The following is a 19,081-nucleotide window of genomic DNA, read 5'->3' as shown; positions in this document are numbered from 1 at the left end:
GTGTGATGCAATCAGAGGAAAATAGCAGACACCATTATGAATGCAAGGGTATGAGGTACCTACACCCACTATCATAATCATGCATACCACAACTATACTCACACACCTCATGAATATACTCCATTACATGTATGTATACACATGTATGCCAGAGAATATAATAGTTTCTGTATCTTCCTCACATAAACTACTATACAATCTCCTACGTACATGTGCAGGCAGTATAATAGTCAGTGTGTGTGAGACTATAGTGCTGAATATGCAAGATTATGATATTGTGTTTAAGACAAATTACAAATTATGTCCTAGATTGAGTAATTTGTGCCGCTAACTTCTATAACTTAATCAGAAATGCTCATGCTCCTACTCTATGGTTTTGAACTGGCCTTGGAAAAACTGGTTCAGCAACAACAGTGGAATCAAATTTCATCAAACTGGCACACCTCTGTTAGAGAGCTTCATATTCAACTATTCAGTTGCAAGAAGTCACTGGTCCCCACGTGAAAGAGCTAGACATAAACTTAGGATGAACTTTATAAACTTTATTGATCCTACATCGGGGAAATTCACGTTAGAGATGACAATATATGTAGGCAGTGTAATAAGGAGGTCGGTACAATGTTGCGTATGTTATGACTGTTACATGTTGAAAGACGTATGGGAAAAAGTAGTATTTTTCATAGATGATTTCATGTTTCTCTGACCAAGATTTGTGCTATGTTTACTGGCTATTGTCCCTTAGGAATGTTAGATGTGTGTTTTTAAAAAAAAAAACTGGTTCAGAATGGCAATGTTAAAAGAATCTAGAATAACTGTAAGGCAACAGAAATCAGTCACCCCATCAAATTTCTGGATGGAGCTAATGGATCAGGCTAATGTCCAATACAGCATCATATGACCAGAATATTTTTAAGGTGTTGAAATATGGGGAGCACATTTATGTAAAATGATTGACTACACATTGTATCTGACTAAATGCTATTCAATGTACAACTCTGTTGTGTTAAAAATTATATTATATAGAGTATATATGCTATGAGCTTTATTGCTGCTGGTATTTTAGCTATTATTACTTATTTGTATGATTACTTATCTCTATCTATTGGCCTATGGCTGATGGGTGGGAGATATTGGGGAGACAGTATAAAAAATGGAACACATCACAACCTGCATTGTGACAATTGTATTGTGCTGACTAAAACAAACAAACAAATAAAAGCTAAGACATGACACATTTCCATTTATTTTCAAGCAAACATCATGGGAGATTTTCATATGAAATGTACTACACAAAAAATATTTGCCCATGTGTTTAATTTGGTTTAGTTTACCAATGTAAAATATTACTTAAACTACAGCTTTAGAACATATTAAATTGTTGGATTTTTTTAAAAGTGCTACTTTTATTGTTTTGTATCAAGACTTTCAGAAGAAAATTAACATTTAGTTAGAATCGGTCTTCACAAACATAGAAGGGCAATGATGTATGTTTGTGTGTGTGTATGTGTGTGAGTGTGTGCGTGCGTGCATGTATGTGTGTGAGCCTGTACGCATGTGTGTGTGTGATCAGCTGTCAGAGTGGGTTCAGTCCCTATTGCAGCGATTGCCAGCCACTCAGGTCCACTCGGCATGTAAAGGTAGTGAAGCAGAACCAGAAAGCACAGGCCTGAAGGTTATTATTAGGTTACTATTGCTATTTTAGTAGAGCATAATCGCATTACTGTTTCGCAGTCAGATTTTTGTCTGTTTGGATTGATGCTTTTAGGTTCCCCTCAGTATTGGAAACTGAGGTGAAAGGTAGGTAGTTCAGCTTTCCTTTGACTTTCAAGTGAATGAAAATCCTAGAATTGTTTTAAGTTAATGGCTTGGCTGTACTCTGGAGGGTGGCCTCAACAATGGAAATGTTTATTTTTCAATAGTGTTTACATTACATGCAAGAATTAACTTAAGAATGTGCCCTGTGCAAATGTGCGAGTGTGTGATAAGGTTTTAGGAATGTTGTGTCCCTGTGTTTCTGCAGATGATTGAGTTGGGTCTTACTGATGGCAGCTTCATTGATGAGCTAATAGAGATAACAGCTCAGAGTCTTGCTCAATTAGAGATCCAGGAACATTTTAATATCGTCAAGGAGCTCGGACGTGGAAAGTATGGTAAAGTGCTGCTGGTTACGCATTGCTTCAAAGGTAATTACATACTTAAATTCTTGTACAAAATAATGTTGTTTACAATATTTAAAGCCAGAATTAGCAGAAAAAAACACAGAAAAGCATCACTACTAAATAAATGTTTTATCTTAACTTAACATTACACTTTATTTCTGATTATCCTGAATGAAGTATCACTATTCAATAGGGACCCCCATGGCCTTGAAAGTGCTACCTAAAGCCTCAACACAGTTGCGGGGCTTTCTGCGAGAGTACTGCATCTCCTTATATCTGTCCTCTCATCCTTGCATTGTGGGCCTCTTCGGCATTGCCTTTCATTCTAAAGATCACTATTGCTTTGCCCAGGAGCTTGTGTCTGGGAAAGACCTGTTCGCTGTCATTAAGCCAAGGGTGAGTTTAACATGGTTCAGACCCTTCTGAAGAATGAAGAAAATAAATTAATGTCAGCATATTTTTGGAGTCAGTCTCTGTAGCAAAAGATGAGCAAAACTTTAGGAATCTTATGGTTCTCTGCATTGATTTGTCATAAAGTGTGATCTGATACTCAAGTCAAGTCCAGTAAAGGTGTCCACAATGGCTAACTGTTCCCTTTCACTCTTGGCTTGTAGCATACATTCAGTGGCATCATAAATTATGCCGTCTCCACCCTAAAGTAGCTCCAGAGATTGGTTTCCACCCTGACCATGAATGAACCCATTCTCCAGACATGATATTTCCAAAACATCCTTCTGTAATCCAATTTGACAAACTCAAAGACCAAACTTAGAATAGTCCCGAAGTTATATTTTATGCAAGCTGAATGATGATGTTTGATAAGACTTGAAATCGTCTCAAAAAATGACATTGCAAATCTGTCACTTTTTTGTAGGTGGGCATTCCAGAACCTTCAGTCAAACGTTGTGTCCTTCAAATTGCCAGTGCTTTGGAGTTTATCCACAGTCACGGTCTGGTTCACCGTGATGTTAAACCTGAAAACATTCTGCTGCTGGACAAAAACTGCTGTCATGTGAAACTGGCAGACTTTGGCCTCGCCCAGAAGAGGGGCACTATGATTCACTATATCAGAGGTACTTTGCCCTATATGGCCCCAGAACTTTGTACACTGGTGCTGCTTGAAGGTCAGGAGGAAGCTACTGCACCACCTCTTCATGTGGAGCCAAGCCTAGACACCTGGGCCTTTGGGGTTCTTATGTTCTGCATCCTTACAGGCTACTTTCCCTGGGAATGTTGCACAGCTTCAGATGATTTTTACCAAGAGTTTGTAGAATGGTGCGTACTGGAGGAAAAAGCTACTAATGAGAAGGATGCTCCTTCATTATGGAAAAGATTCACTCCAGAAGCCATGGAGATGTTTAGTAGGATCCTGGCTTTGGATGCAGAGAGGAGGTGTACGGTGGGGGAAGTAAGGTTGTATGTGGAGAAAGACTGGCTGAAGGAGGAAACGGGCCGAGAACAACAAGACCTTTCCTCTCAAATTTCTTAGAAGTATGCCAAAGTTGTGACTTATAATTGTTATATACTTCTCATATACTTTTACTATACTTATATAAGAATACTGTACATATATTCTGTATGACCTGTATCCGCATTAATCTCATTAACACTAAAACATAGATATCTTTTATGAAACATAACAAGTTGTATGTGGACTAAGAGATAGATAGATAGATAGATAGATAGATAGATAGATAGATAGATAGATAGATAGATAGATAGATAGATAGATAGATAGATAGATAGATAGATAGATAGATAGATAGATAGATAGATAGATAGATAGATAGATAGATAGATGCACACCTAGTTCTGGCACACACTGGCAGGCAAGTATCTATTATGGATCGGCAATTTATACTTACTCCAGTGTGCAATACACGCAAATATCCTAACATTTAGCATTTCCAATTTAGAAAAACTGGTGACAGGTTTTACACGGATCTGCATTTAATGAGGGCATACTTCTTTTTTCATTTTACCAGGAATAACCGATACCCACCACAGGGATGGCAGAGCTGACTGCAATGGCAGGATATCAAAGGGCGGCTGCATGCATATGAGTCCCTTTGGATTTAAGTTCTGATTCTGACCTCTATGGCCACCTGACTGAACTTGCAAAGCTTAAGCTTATCTGTCAGTAACTTAAAAACAGCATCAGTATAATTGTAGGAGTATCAGTCACTTAAGGTTATCCTTACACACTTTTTAACAGCTGTTCTAATTCACTTGGCTGGTGATGGAAGGAGTGTTAACGGCAAATTCTTAATTACGTCACTATGAATGTGTATTTGAAATGTTTGGAGAGGAGCTGGAACATTTAGAACTGTCTTGATATGCATCTCAATGCTATGTGACAACCATCAGAAAACCAGAATGAAAACATCCCTTCATTTAAAATCTACACATTCAATACACAAACCCCAAAACACTTGAAAACATATGATAAATGACATTCATAAAGATCATTTTAACACTGAGGGGTTAATATTAGGCTTCTAAAAATGGTGTCTTGTGAATAAAATGGCTTGATGTGCTGTGTATCAAACTATATAACCTATATTACATACAGTTTGATACTCAACATCTAAGCCATTCTTCCAAGTCTCGGGCTTCAAATATATAAGTAACGTAAAAAGAAGCACACATTTGACAGAAATATTTACTTTACAGTTTCCTCAACGAAGCAATTATCTTTGTTGGTCAAATGCTGCAAGTCGTCTGATACAGCTCCGCTATCTATGCTAAGCTAAGATCTGCCCAAAAGCTGCCAAAATCAACTTAAGTTTTCATTAAATGGTTAATTTGGTAGCTTTACTGCATTTTACCATTCTTTATGGTGCTCCTGCTGTATGCTGTGATAATGTACATGAACGGTCTGACCATTATTTATGTGGCAACTGTCTGTTAATTTCTGAGCACTTTTGTTTGATTCCGTGACATAAGAAATTCAAAGACAGTAATTTTGGAGTTATTGTGACTAACCCAAAGAGAGAATCATGAGTTTTCACTGCAGCTTAAGTAATTAAAATATTTTAGTTTTATCCCAACTGAAAAGTCACAAATTTGCCTTGATATCATTTAATGTTTAATTTTTGAAACACACACACGTTTACATGCAGGCCAGGTACACACACACTACTAACATAAGACTGATATCTACTAAGGAGCGGCTTAATAAGGACCTGCGATGACATTTTCAAAATAACAGTTATCCAGTTATTGTATGTACAGTGACAGTTGTCAAGCTTTTAAGTGTCACTAGCCTATCTGCATGTGTGTGAAACATCCAAAATTTGTAAAAAAATAAAAAGAAAAGGTCATGTTAATATAATGCAGAACTATAATAAAACACTAGCACAACCCTTCACGATTCTACATTCTATTAAAAACAAAGCATATACAATTTATGTTTTTATGACTTACAATATTATTTAGATTTTTTAAAAACCCGTGTAAACAAACAGCGTAATTGAAGCTACAATACTGGTTTAGGAAAATGTCTGAAGGTTTCAGCTTAGGAAAAACAAGGCCTATTGGTAGGGAGGAGTTTGAGTAATCACACACTGGATTTTACTTCAATACATAAAATCCAATTTTGTCTCACCCATCTATTCCTGGCACCAGGTAGTCTTCATCCTGACCAGGGTATCGAGTGAAAATTTCAGATGTGTGTTCATGGCTGTCATGGACTTCAACTTTAGTTATTTCACTGCATGCTTCTATGTCATCATAATTCTCCCTGGGATCATCCACCTCATAGCTCTCACCATCTGTAAGTCACAAAACAAGGATATTAAATTCAGGTGTTCAGAGGTAATATGATAAAACTGGGGTAACAATTTTTGTTGAGTTAGGTCTGACAGCTGTGCTAGAAAAAAACTCGCTGCAATTTTGGAATCAGCATATCGTTTTAGTTTAATCAGCATAACCCAAAGGTTCCCCTGTATAATATAAGTATTGTTGTTGTGAAGTGTATATAAAGAAGATGTAAACATTCCTGTGTAATGATCAGAGGAACTGTTCTGTAGGTGATTTTGTCCTGGGACACCAACAGTAGTGGTCTCAGAGGTCAGGTGCTGTGTCTCCACCAGTTCAATGTCATCATTACTCAAAAAGGACTTTCTTTGGATAGTTCCCGCCATGTTGACTTTACTCTCTAATCTAAAATCTGCAAGAATCACGGTAGCAAAGTTAAAGTACGTGTATATATACACAGAAACACACACACACACACACACACACACACACACACACACACACACACACACACACATCAGGAGAAAAAAAAAAGTAAACAATAAAGGCAAAACTCAAATGAATGCTCACCATGACGACTGAAGTCCATTTCATCTGTTTTGCTTTTTATGTCCTCGCTGTTATGATTTTTAAACTCAGTTTCTTTTTTTGACCAAATTCTTGCTGCATAAAGAGAACATGAGAGGAGAGGAGAGGAGAGGAGAGGACAGGAGGGGAGGGGAGAGGAGAGGAGAGGAGAGGAGAGGAGAGGAGAGGAGAGGAGAGGAGAGGAGAGGAGAGGAGAGGAGAGGAGAGGAGAGGAGAGGAGAGGAGAGGAGAGGAGCAATTTGGTTTAATTTTTGCCTTTTCATCAGCTTGTCTCATGCTTTATGTTATACTTGCATACGTTGCTTCAGGATAAAATCCAATACTAACTCAAAACTTTTTTCCGGTGCTTCTTGCCAATGCAGACAGCAGCAAATATCAGCAGGAGCAGAAAGATTCCTCCCAGAATGATGGGCAGCACTGAGGAAATCCACCTGGGAGCATTGTTTGTTGTCTCCAACACATAACCTGAACTCAAACAGGCATATTTACTCACTTACAGGAAACACGTGTTTCAATATTTCAGATTTTTATGCAAAAACAAACATAAAATCTGGATCTGTATTTCGCACCTTTGCAGTAGATTTCTGCTGGTTGGACTGTCCCACATGGTTTCTGAACAACACAATACCTAATGTCGTTGTGCTCCGAAGTGCAGTCCAGGGCTATTTCCATTCTCACCTTGGTCTTGGAAAGTAAATGAGAATTGAAGGCAATTTGTTCCCGATTAGATACAACAAAGATCTGGTTTCTGATAAAACACCCAGTGGTAATTATTAGGAATTACCGTGCTTTTCTTTATAGGTTTTTCGATGCTAGAGTTGTAGCCTTGACAACCAAGCTCTTGACACAACTTGTCCTTAAGTTTAGAAGGAAGTCCCAGCAGGCAAACATTTTCCCACTGGTTTCGATAATTGACTTTGATCTGTCCACCACATCTTCCTGTGGTTTTGAACCTGACACCTCCTGTAAAATAATATAATTCAGTTTCAGACAAATATTGGTCCATTCAAACAAACTACTTGAGTAAGTATCTACACTTGAATCTAAATGGGTGTATCCACGTACCGATGCAGTAAACAGACACTGGGCCCCCAGGACACAGGTCTTCAAAACTGTGGCACTGACCCAATTTGTCATGATAGCTCTCACAGGCTACATGTTGTAAACGTCTCTTTGTAATGGTCGCTGTACTGTCGCTGAACACAGCATCTCTACAGTCCTGTTGCTCCTGGCAAGCCAAATGGGAATAGTCAAAATTCCAGTTATGGCTGCACACACTTCTGTTGTTGATCTTTACTTCACCACGACATTTTCCCGAAAGGGTGACAACTGGTTCATCTGGGAAAGAAAGTTGGGAAACTCAAATAAAGATACAGCAAATCGTTCAAAATAATCAATTAAGGTTACACAGCGAGTGAACACACACACAGTGACTAACGACGGCCAGTGTTTTTATCCCGGTTTAGGATAAACACTGCTGCCTCTACAATGTGTTGTTAGGAGAGTTTGCTTTCAAAAAGGTAACATTATAAATGAATAAATAAATAAAGCAAAAAGCAATGTTTACCTTGACATTCAATAAAGAGTTGTTTTTGGCGGCCCCGTGAGGGCACCCGTGGCATTTCACAGTCCCAGATGCTTTCTGGATCCTTCATACCTTTGCAACTGAAGCTTGCGTTCCAGAACGATTCTACTGAGTCAATTTCTTCCTTTGACTTAAAGTTGCCACATTTGAGGTCCTGACAAAGTCTCCTGCCCTCAGTTTCTGTCCAGTTTTGTGCAGACACAGCGCTTCGTTTCCCCTTTGAGTACACAAACACGGCTCCACTACACGTTTGGTTGAATTTCAACTCCATCTGTCTCCAGTCTAGGGTAAGTAGCATGGAGAGAGTATGCGAGGTTAGTTATTCAGTGAGTGAGTGAGTGAGTGAGTGAGTGAGTGAGTGAGTGAGTGAGTGAGTGAGTGAGTGAGTGGGTGAGTGAGTGAGTGAGTGAGTGGGTCAGTCAGTCGGTCGGTTGGTCGTTTGGTTGGTTGGTTGGTTGGTTGGTTGGTTGGTTGGTTGGTTGGTCGTTTGGTTGGTCATTTGGTTGGTCGGTTGGTTGGTTGTTTGGTTGGTCGTTTGGTTGGTTGGTCGTTTGGTTGGTTGTTTGGTTGTTTGGTTGGTTGTTTGGTTGGTTGGTTGGTTGGTTGGTCGTTTGGTTGGTTGGTTGGTTGGTCGTTTGGTTGGTCGTTTGGTTGGTTGTTTGGTTGGTCGTTTGGTTGGTCGTTTGGTTGGTTGGTCGTTTGGTTGGTCGTTTGGTTAGTTGGTTGGTTGGTTGGTTGGTTGGTTGGTTGGTCGTTTGGTTGGTTGGTTGGTTGTTTGGTTGGTCGTTTGGTTGGTTGGTTGGTTGGTTGGTCGTTTGGTTGGTCGTTTGGTTGGTTGGTCGTTTGGTTGGTCGGTTGGTTGGTCGGTTGGTTGGTTGGTCGTTTGGTTGGATGGTTGGTTGTAGAGATGCAGAGAGCCGTAGAACGTACCTGAACATTGGAGGCCACCGTGAGTGCAGAGGCCATTTACAAAGCTTAGATCAATATTACAGTCCTTCACTGTGTCGCTGTCATTATGTGGACACTGTATGCTGGAGATGACAGAATCTGCTGTTTTTGGCCCAAAGTAGTCAATCATTTTGAAGGCCTGACCACATTTCAACTCCCTGCAGATGGTGTTTTGGGTTACAGTACTTTTAAGGGAATCCTTGCATACTGGAACCCACTGACCTTCACGGAAAATTTCCACATTTCCAGAACATTTGTACCTGGAAGGCTTAATATTGGTCTTGATGCTACCTGCAGCAAAATCAAAATTTGTCTATCACTTGTGATTCTACTCTTTAAGGTCCCAATAATCAGCCTTTTTTGATTAAATGAAAGCACATTTTAACCACATAAACATTCACTATAATTATCATTAAATGGCTGCATCAATGGAATTGTTAAGTTGTTTTACGTTACCTGAGCAAACAACATAGGCCGGGTTTTCGATCGAATCTCTGTCATTTTTCATGACTATGACACTCTGGCTTACATTCCTCGTATGCGCTGTGGGGTATAAGCTGGCAATGATCACCTCCTGGAAATATTCTTGGTTCCTGGTTGGCTGAACTGGTTTCCCACAGCCCAGATTGTCACACAGCATGACAGACATATTTTGTGTCCAGGAAACCTTAGATACACCACCACATTTAGTTCCCACGCAAATGTTGACATGGCCCCAGCACTCGCTGGTCAGATTTGCTGTGATGCGCTCTGTCGCAGTAACCACAAAACAAAGGATGGAACTTCATTTCATCCACCAAAAATCAAAACATCCGTGATAAATTAATCCGCCGGGGTTCAAGGTGTTGCGTCAGCTTACCTGAGCACGTTACTGTGGCAACAGTCCTTGTGTCATTAGATGGCAGAGTTGTATTCTTACATTTAAGCAGAGATGTGCTGTTCAAGCAGTTATATGATACAATGGAAACATCATTGTTCACACTATCTATAGGTGAGGAGCTGAAGTTTATGGCTCTTCCACAGTTCACCCGCTGACACACATCATTTGCAGCCTCTTCGTTCCACGTATTACGAGAGCCAGAAAGCCTGTGTATTTTAGTGCCATGATCTATCATCACAGTACCAGTGCATGAATCATTTCCACTCAGAAAGACATCGTAATGATCTAAAGGAAATGGAAATAGTATTATAAATAATATTAGGATCAATGACATAATGAGTAAAGATTGACAGTATTGAAAATAGATCACCTCTCATTGCTTTTTATCTGTGGTGGGTAATGACTGAAGTCCTAAAATATTTAACTATTGACTAATAACTTTGTCATTCTTATTGCAATGGTTTATAGAAATTGTACTGAAGTGCATTTTTAATTTAGAGAACATCTGGATTTGGAATTTCTTCTTTCCCGTGAACAAGACAAATATAATGACAGCATCAACGTTGCCTTTTAAGTTAGGGGAAAATGTCTTTTCGTTCAAACGTGACCTGAAGTGACGCCATGAACATTACAAGTAACACTGAATGCAACATTTTTAATTTTGGTCAATACCAAACGTGGTTACCGGATCTGATAGGTATCGGATTCTTTCAATGTGGCCACGGTCTGAACAGCCAAGCTGAATTTAAATGTGATAATAATGTCTAACTAGAGCAACATTTAACATAATTCTCGCCGCTGGCTCAAGGGTGAACTCGCCTTCAGCCATAGACGTCCAAGCTGCTGACCCGCCACCCTGAACAACGACCAATCAATTTCCGAGCTACAGCTCAAACAATCATTCAAAATACAAGCCTGCTCAGTTAGCTAAAGATTGGACATCATTGGTATATGGTGAATATTACATCTTATTTGATTAAAACTAATGCAAACAAGCTGGATTTTACAACATAGCTAACCAAGACTAAACACTGTTCTATAATGTAACCTCGAGCACAACTCCTCATTTACTCCTTAGAAAAAATAAAATTTATATACGCTTTAGTTAAGCTGTCTAAAAACAACTGCACGGCACTGCTAGCTTTAGCCTAGCTAGACTGTTGATACAAAAAGGCACCGGCCTTCAAGGTTGATTGTGGAGACTAGTGCCTTGCAGGCTAGTTATAAGGCTAAGAATGATTTCATATTGTGTATGTATTTTCATTTTCAAAATCAAGTTATGTTTTGCATTAGTTGAAGTAATCAAACAGCTGAAATATTCATAACATAGCAAGAAGTCATTTGATTGTTGTTGAGGGTGGCCCCTGGACAGCATCCCAGGCTGAGCAGCCTGGAGGTCGACGGCTGCTTAGCCTGGGAACGTATGGTGCACGCGTTGTGTGAACATGGAAGGGAGGGATAAAGGAGTAACCCAGCGGAGAGATAACCAAGTCTCAGATTTAATTAGTGTTTGGGGTGACACTTTGGTGCAATCCAAACTTCAAAGGTCTTCTAGTAATCTCTCATAATCCTTTCAACAAAAACCGCACGCACTTTTTAAACTGGACTGGCTTTAATGGCTGCCGCTATGTTCACTTCGCCATGTTCACACACTGCGGGTCACGTCAGGAGCATGAGCTATTCACATCTCAGTCCACAGACAGGCCACATTTAAACATCTTTTGAATAGCCAAACAAAAAAATTGGATTTGAGCAATATATCTGAACTAAGCATTAAGGCCTGCAGTGTGAACGTAGCCTTAGCCAACAGACTGAAGACCGACAGGCTGAAGATCAAGAGTGCAAAATGAGAGAACTTTAAAGGGTTAAGTGGATACATTTAGAATACACTCACCTTCACAGATTAGCATCACGCCTTGTTCTCCCACAGGTGAAAAGCCACTTATTTTGCAGTCAGATATGTGTACAGCGTTTGGCGGACAGGTTACCGTTCTCCCCTGCTGAGTAATAAATGGGCTCGGGCCAAATGATCTCCCTTTCCCACACTTCAGATAACTGCAGACAGTGTTTGAGTTGGTGTCGGTCCAGCGTTCTGCAAACACCTTTTGCCATGTGCCCTCATAATTGATCTCCACTGTTCCGACACATCTTCCTCTGCCATCCACCAGTCTTACATCAAGACTGGCTGGATCGTGAAAGGAAGGTCATTGTCAAAATACAACATCACAGATGAAGCTTAGTTCAAAAACAACTAACAGTGCCTAAAAAATAGAACGCATGAGGTATGCATTCAGAATGACAAAATGAGATTTTAATATAATATATTCATATATTTTAAATATATTCATATTCATCCCCAAATTACAGCAATCCTTATTTGATTTATAGCACACAGCATACAGTCCCTGGTTTACTAGTAAGAGGCGTTTACCTGCACAGACTACATAGGCAAGAGTAGAACATGGGATGGATTTGCTTTGCTCCCTGTGTTTTGCTGGACAATGCCACAGTGATGACTCTGTTCCTGAGCATTTCACGTAGTCCATTATCCCATTCCGTCTTCTTGGACTAATTATACGTGTGTCAGTCACCTAGAAGACAGCCTTTATTATCAATATCATTATCATCATATCAGGAGCAGTAGTAGTAGTAGTAGTAGTAGTAGTAGTAGTAGTAGTAGTAGCAGTAGTAGCAGTAGTAGTAGCGGTAGCAGTAGCAGTAGTAGTAGTAGTAGTAGCGGTAGCAGTAGCAGCAGTAGTAGTAGTAGCAGTAGTAGTAGTAGTAGCAGTAGTAGTAGCAGTAGTAGTAGCGGTAGCAGTAGCAGTAGTAGTAGTAGTAGCAGTAGTAGTAGCAGGTAGCAGTAGCAGCAGTAGTAGTAGTAGCAGTAGTAGTAGTAGTAGCAGTAGTAGTAGTACCAGTAGTAGTAGCGGTAGCAGTAGCAGTAGTAGTAGTAGTAGCAGTAGTAGTAGCGGTAGCAGTAGTAGTAGTAGTAGTAGTAGCAGTAGTAGTAGTAGCAGTAGTAGTAGTGGGAGTAGCAATAGTAGTAGTAGTAGCAGTAGTAGTAGCGGTAGCAGTAGTAGTAGTAGTAGCATTAGTAGTAGCAGTAGTAGTAGTAGTAGCAGTAGTAGTAGTAGTAGCAGTAGCAGTAGTAGCAGTAGTAGCAGTAGCAGTAGCAGTAGTAGTAGTAGTAGCAGTAGTAGTAGTAGCAGTAGTAGTAGCGGTAGTAGTAGCAGTAGTAGTAGTAGTAGCAGTAGCAGTTGTGGTAGTAGCAGTAGTAGTAGTAGTAGCAGTAGTAGTAGTAGTAGTGGTAGCAGTAGCAGTAGTAGTAGTAGTAGCAGTAGTAGTAGCGGTAGCAGTAGCAGTAGTAGTAGTAGTAGCAGTAGTAGTAGTACCATTAGTAGCACTAGCAGTAATATTAGTAGTAGTAGCAGAAGTAGTAGCAGCAGTAGCAGAAATAGTAGTAATAGCAGCAGTAGTAAGAGTAGTAGAATCAGCAGTAGTCGCAGTAGTAGTAGCAGTAGTAGTAACAGTAGCAGCAATAATAATGGTAGTACTAGTAGCAGCAGCAGTAGTAGTATTTGTATTAGTAGCAGTGGTAGCAGTAGTCGCAGTAGCTGTAGCAGTAGTAGCAGTAGCCGTAGCGGTAGTAGTAGCAGTAGTAGTAGCGGTAGCAGTAGCAGTAGTGGTAGTAGCAGTAGCAGTAGTAGTAGTAGCGGTAGTAGTAGCAGTAGTAGTAGCGGTAGCAGTAGCAGTAGTAGTAGTGGTAGTAGCAGTAGCAGTAGTAGTAGTAGTAGCAGTAGTAGTATCAATAGTAGTAGTAGTAGTAGCAGTAGTAGTATCAATAGTAGTAGTAGCAGTAGCAGTAGTAGTATCAATAGTAGTAGTAGCAGTAGCAGTAGTAGCATTAGTAGCACTAGCAGTAATATTAGTAGTAGTAGTAGTAGTAGTAGCAGTAGTAGTAGAAGAAGTAGTAGCAGCAGAAGTAGTAGCAGCAGTAGCAGTAGTAGTAGTATGGTAGTAGCAGCAGTAGTAGCATCAGCAGTAGTCGCAGTAGTAGTAGCAGCAGTAGTAACAATAGCAGCAATAGTAATAGTAGCAGCAGCAGTAGTCGCAGTAGTAGTATTTGTATTAGTAGCAGTAGTCGCAGTAGCTGTAGCAGTAGTAGCAGTAATACTAGTACTACTACTAGTAGTAGTACTAGTAGCAGCAGTAGTAGCAGTAGTAGCAGTAGTAGCAGCAGCAGCAGTTGCAGTAGTAATATTAGCAGCAGCAGCAGTAGTAGTAGTAGTAGCAGCAGTAGTAATAGTCGCAGAAGCAATAGCAATAGTAGCAGCAGTAGTAGCAGTAGTAGTAGTAGCAGCAGTCGCAGTAGTAGCACTAGCAGAAATAGTAGCAGTAGTAGCAGTAGCAGCAGCAGTCACAGTAGTAATATTAGCAGCAGCAGTAGTAGTAGTAATAGTAGTAGTAGCAGTAGTAGTAGTAGTAGCAGCAGCAGCAGTAGTAGCAGTAGTCGCAGAAGCAATAGCAATAGTAGCAGCAGTAGTAGCAGCAGTAGTAGCAGCAGTAGTAGCAGTAGTAGCAGTAGTAGTAGTTGTAGTAGCAGCAGTAGTAGCGGTAGCAGTAGTAGTAGCAGTAGTCGCAGAAGCAATAGCAATAGTAGCAGCAGTAGTAGCAGCAGTAGTAGTAGTAGTAGTAGTAGTAGTAGCATCAGTAGCAGCAGTAGTAGCAGCAGTCGCAGTAGCCATAGTAGTAGTCGCAGTAGTTGTCGTAGTGGTATAAAGTGAATGAAACCCTACCGTCCCACAGCCTCGCTCCCTGCAGACCACTTCAGCTTCGGTCATGGTCCAGGTGGAAGCACACACAGGATGGACTGTGTTGTTGACTTTAATGTAAACTACACCGTGACAGTCAGTGCCCCTGTCTTTGTCCATTAGGACAACTGAAACTTTGTCTGTGGAAAAAGAAAACAGGAGCTGTTTTTTTTTTTCAAGATTTTTTGGGAAGGTTTTATTCTCCACATTATTAGCTTGTATTACCTGTACAATTTAGCTTCATGCCTGCATCATCAGTTGTCTGGCTTGCGTTGGTACCACAGAACATCTGGCTGCAAGACAGCTCAGGGCTGACTCTGTTGGCATTTGTTACAGGAATCCAGCTTTCACTTTGATCTTCTATTTCCAGCAGGCCCTGACAGACATTCTTAGAGTTTCCCCTGAGGCGCACTCTCTTGTGATCTGTTAATGTTAATGCTTTTTTTTAATTCTTAAAAATACTGCAACACTAAGTCAAAACTAATGGAATAGTTTCCTACCTGTGCATATTACACTTGCAGGATGTGAACATATTGGGATTTCTGCCGTCGTTGCACACTGCCACAGATTTTCTACATTTTTGATGTCGGAACATTTGATTATTGTTTTTTCGGAACTCTCAAATGCGTTTGTCTTCATTAATTCTGGCAATGGAATCTCCTTCCTGGTCCCACATCCAAGAGTTTGACACAACATGTTGGCTTCATCGTCTCCTTTATGAGAGAGGACATACACACACACACACACACACACAAACACACACACACATGCACACACATACACTCGCACAGAGCAGTTGCAATAATTATGGTCATGAAACTTGATTTTTTCCTTTTTTATGTTAAAAGAAAAAAAATCTAAAGTAAATAATCCAATCTATTTATTTGAGGTATTTATTTTGTTTGAATAGAGGAGTAAATATATAAGCCAGCCTCCATCTTCAGTCCTGCTTCACTGTGTTACTCTGTTCTAATACAGTTATCTACAATTATTTATATATAATTACCGGTATGTAGTGCATTCACTAAAAATAGAAAAGCCACCGCAATAACAATAATAATAACTACATTATTATTATTAACGTTATTCATAATAATGACAACAACTATAATAATACTACTAATAATAAATCGCAGCTTTTCTCAGAATTAGGAGAAAAAATGTAGCATTTTGAATGAATTCTTACCCCAGTTGTCAGCACAAATGTAACCTGAATAGTTTTCCCCGTCAGTGGAGTATTCAACAGCTCCGGCACATTTAAATCCATCCAGTCTGATTTTGATATTATCTAAAAAAAGGAGGGGGGGGGGGGGGGGGAGTAAGTACGTTAATATTTAATCATATTTAAAGTCGTTCATTTTGTGGAGGATTTTCGTGACCTTACAAGGACACCTTTAGTTATTGCATTTAGTTATTCTCATAAACTGAACGTCAAGACTTACTTGAACATTGAACCTTTCTCGCCGTATCCTTCTGAAAGTTGCTTGTGCCCCAACCTGGATTTTCACAGTCCCAGAGGTGACTTTCATTTCCGTTGCAATTTAAGTCATTGAGCCACACTTTGCTGTCACTGGGTCGAAAGCTTTCCTTTGATGAGACAGGTGTTCCACAGTTAGTGCTCCTGCAGACCACCTCTTCAGTGCTCCTCTTCCAGTTTTTATCTCCAACATATCTCCATTCGCCTTTGTGGTAGACTTGAAGGTGACCTTCACATGGGCTCTTTCCATCCCTTAGAATCAGCTTGTTTATATCACCTAGTAACATGTGTGATATTAATCAGGGTCATCACGGCCAGCACAGAGCACACCGAATTCACTGACAACCTCAGAGCAGAACATGGAAGTGATCAAAGTGATTTCTATCTTTCAGAGTCAAACTTTACATATGTCGCAATATGTCGTATTTGTTTATTTTTAATCCCGTCAAGGTCTTTTTTTTTTCTTTAATCATCTATTAAATGTATCAATTTTTGAAAGTTTCGCCAGTGTTTAACCAGAGGATGACAATATATGCATTTGAAACAGATTTTTTTTATGCATAGACAAGAATGAATGGAAAATGAATGTAGGCTATTTTGGTTACACTTGGAGATAATATTCAACGGCTCAAATTAATGCAACTTCATCTAAAGCACAATTTAAACTCAGCACAGATTTCTGCCTAGGAGCTCATTCCCCCACATGTTGTGACTCACACCCATAGTATAGTACAGTTAAATACATTATATAGACAGGAATATTACAAGTAATATTACAAGGTTACGTATCATATATTGCATTGTGTTCACAGCAGCCATTTATCTCTAAAAAATCAAAGTCAGTCCCTCCTGGATCTGAGTTCCTTTACACATTAATCATTTCCTGAAAATTTGAACAGAATCTGTTTTTGAGCTACTTTCTTTGCAGCCAGACCCCTGCGGTCACAGCACCTCCTTTGAGAAGGTAAAAACAAAAGCAAACAAAAAAAACACTTGGTGGGCATAGACCTCTGGCAAGCAAATGTCGGAACTCCTGGCTGGGGGTTCGAACCAAAGTCTGAGCAGATCAATATGGATTGGATTAACAAAGTGGCGCTCCAATCAATGCCAGCAGCGCTTGAGGGAGAAGGAATTCAAGGCTGAGAATTCCAGAGGAGTCGCATTCATAATTGAAAAATTGCCATTTGAACAATATCCGGTCATTACAATACTAAAATTATATATATATACCTAAGAAATATACCTTAAGAAATTTTCCATTGAAAGACAGGAGATACACCAATGTGTGCTGATCGTCAAAAATCAAATGATATGGATACCATATTTTATAGGAAAGCCCGCTAGCCGCTATCCATCATTGCTAAATGCAGTAAAAAATAAAGTAGTAAAATATAGATTAATAAAAATAAACCACTTTAACTTGCCTTGTGCAAACAGCAGTTGAGGAAGAGCTGTGCAGAGAAGGATGAACCACATTTTCACCACAGCACATGGCAGTGAGACAAAAAGATACTGAACTCCGCTTTATATCACTGCTGTGGATGTCTCAGACCGCCCTGTCTGCTGTAAAATTTTCCGTTCACCTTCCAGTCACATCTTCTGAGCATCCAGTTGAACAGGTGGTCCCACCTCTTCATCAACTCCAAACTATGGTCAAATATAATTTCCCCTCTATGGGATTAATGGAATATTCTTCTTTTATAAACTCGTACTAGTAGTAGTAGCATAAATTCTTGCCAATTTGGGATCAATGTCAGACCTTCTGAATTCGACAACTGGTTCCACAACTCTGATTCCGTACAACTAACCAAAAACAGCTACTGTTGCTTAGCAAAATAAGCTAGTGAGGTCCTGGTGAGCCAAAGTCTCTTGCAACGTCCCCTGGGTTAAAGGCTTGGTCTCAGCACTCTGAGACCAAGCCTTTAACCCAGCCACTCCTCCCAGGTGGCCCTCACACACTTGGTCAACATTTGTATGCTTGATAAGGGGCCTACGGGACAATTGGGGCTTGGATGGGTTCCTGTGCCACTGATTTCCACTTAAGCATTTTAACCTGGGTATCATTGTACACCAGATATCAAGATAGATTTGAAGCTGTCTGGCAACTTTCATTATTAATAATACAATTCCATCCTCTGAACTCACCAGATTTACCACTCATCCTAGGTTATCCTTAGCCCCGCCAACATAACCCGCACAAGTGGTGTACTGGAACTATCCTAGATCTGATTGAAGAAAGCTTGCCTATCACCCCAATCTCCCAACTTAAGTCCCTTCACCAGGTCTTCCTCAGCACTAAGACTTGACCATTGAGCGCCTGCCTGGAATTTCCCACCATAAAATTTGCCAATACTTCCTGTCAATGGAACGCTCTCACCTGCTGCCATCACAGGGTCTCAATTCTTGGTTGATTGGAAAGATTGAAGGGGAGGAAAGAAATGTCCCCTAGCACTGAGCGGAGGCCCCTGACTGGCCCCCTAGCAACTCCGTTACTTCTGAGAATCTCGGCCTGGGTACGTGTGTCTGTGTGTGACAACTAATCTATCAAGTCAATATATCAGCAGGCTGGATTTACTCCTATGTTGCTAGATTGTCTTGGTATGAATGCCAGACTTTCCCCACATGTTTTGTTGATTGATTTATTGGTTTTGCCTGCTTTTTCTGTACTGAACAAACTGACTTCAAACTGGTCTGAAGTTAACTGCTCAAAGTCCCAGAGATAAAGACCATTATTAAGATGATTAAGAAGATCCTTATTAACCTCTCTGATGATTCTCTCCTGCATTTGGGCCCAATCCTAACCTTTTATAGTGCCCGCTATTAATCGCAATCAGTCTTTCTTAGTAAGAATAAAATTTGTTTAATATAAAAATA

At 40.0% G+C, this 19,081-nt stretch overlaps 2 protein-coding genes across 2 annotated transcripts; one reads left to right on the top strand and one right to left on the bottom strand.

The window, feature by feature from the left end:
• Positions 1 to 948: 948 nt before the first annotated feature.
• Positions 949 to 18,106, bottom strand: LOC105419222 (scavenger receptor cysteine-rich type 1 protein M160). Its single transcript, XM_011620655.2, has 19 exons — positions 17,632 to 18,106; positions 16,173 to 16,484; positions 15,917 to 16,018; positions 15,231 to 15,443; positions 14,956 to 15,153; positions 14,716 to 14,870; positions 12,351 to 12,510; positions 11,814 to 12,104; positions 9,899 to 10,204; positions 9,496 to 9,789; positions 9,022 to 9,330; positions 8,074 to 8,373; positions 7,572 to 7,844; positions 7,291 to 7,469; positions 7,076 to 7,190; positions 6,834 to 6,971; positions 6,489 to 6,581; positions 6,160 to 6,330; positions 949 to 5,932 (listed from the first exon to the last, which is right to left on the bottom strand). The coding sequence occupies exons 1-19, from the start codon at positions 17,681 to 17,683 to the stop codon at positions 5,763 to 5,765; spliced, it is 3,831 nt and encodes a 1,276-aa protein (XP_011618957.1). The 5' UTR covers positions 17,684 to 18,106; the 3' UTR covers positions 949 to 5,762.
• LOC115249233 (serine/threonine-protein kinase SBK1) lies at positions 1,669 to 3,649 on the top strand. The gene is made up of 4 exons (XM_029834221.1): positions 1,669 to 1,797; positions 2,021 to 2,183; positions 2,353 to 2,555; positions 3,034 to 3,649. Exons 2-4 carry the CDS (start codon positions 2,021 to 2,023, stop codon positions 3,646 to 3,648), a joined length of 981 nt encoding a protein of 326 aa, XP_029690081.1. The 5' UTR covers positions 1,669 to 1,797; the 3' UTR covers position 3,649.
• Positions 18,107 to 19,081: the final 975 nt, after the last annotated feature.

Source organism: Takifugu rubripes, chromosome 3 (genome assembly GCF_901000725.2).
Source record: "Takifugu rubripes chromosome 3, fTakRub1.2, whole genome shotgun sequence".
Lineage (NCBI taxonomy): Eukaryota > Metazoa > Chordata > Actinopteri > Tetraodontiformes > Tetraodontidae > Takifugu > Takifugu rubripes.
Note: the sequence above shows the minus strand (reverse complement) of the source record. Positions and strands in the feature narration are given on the sequence as shown.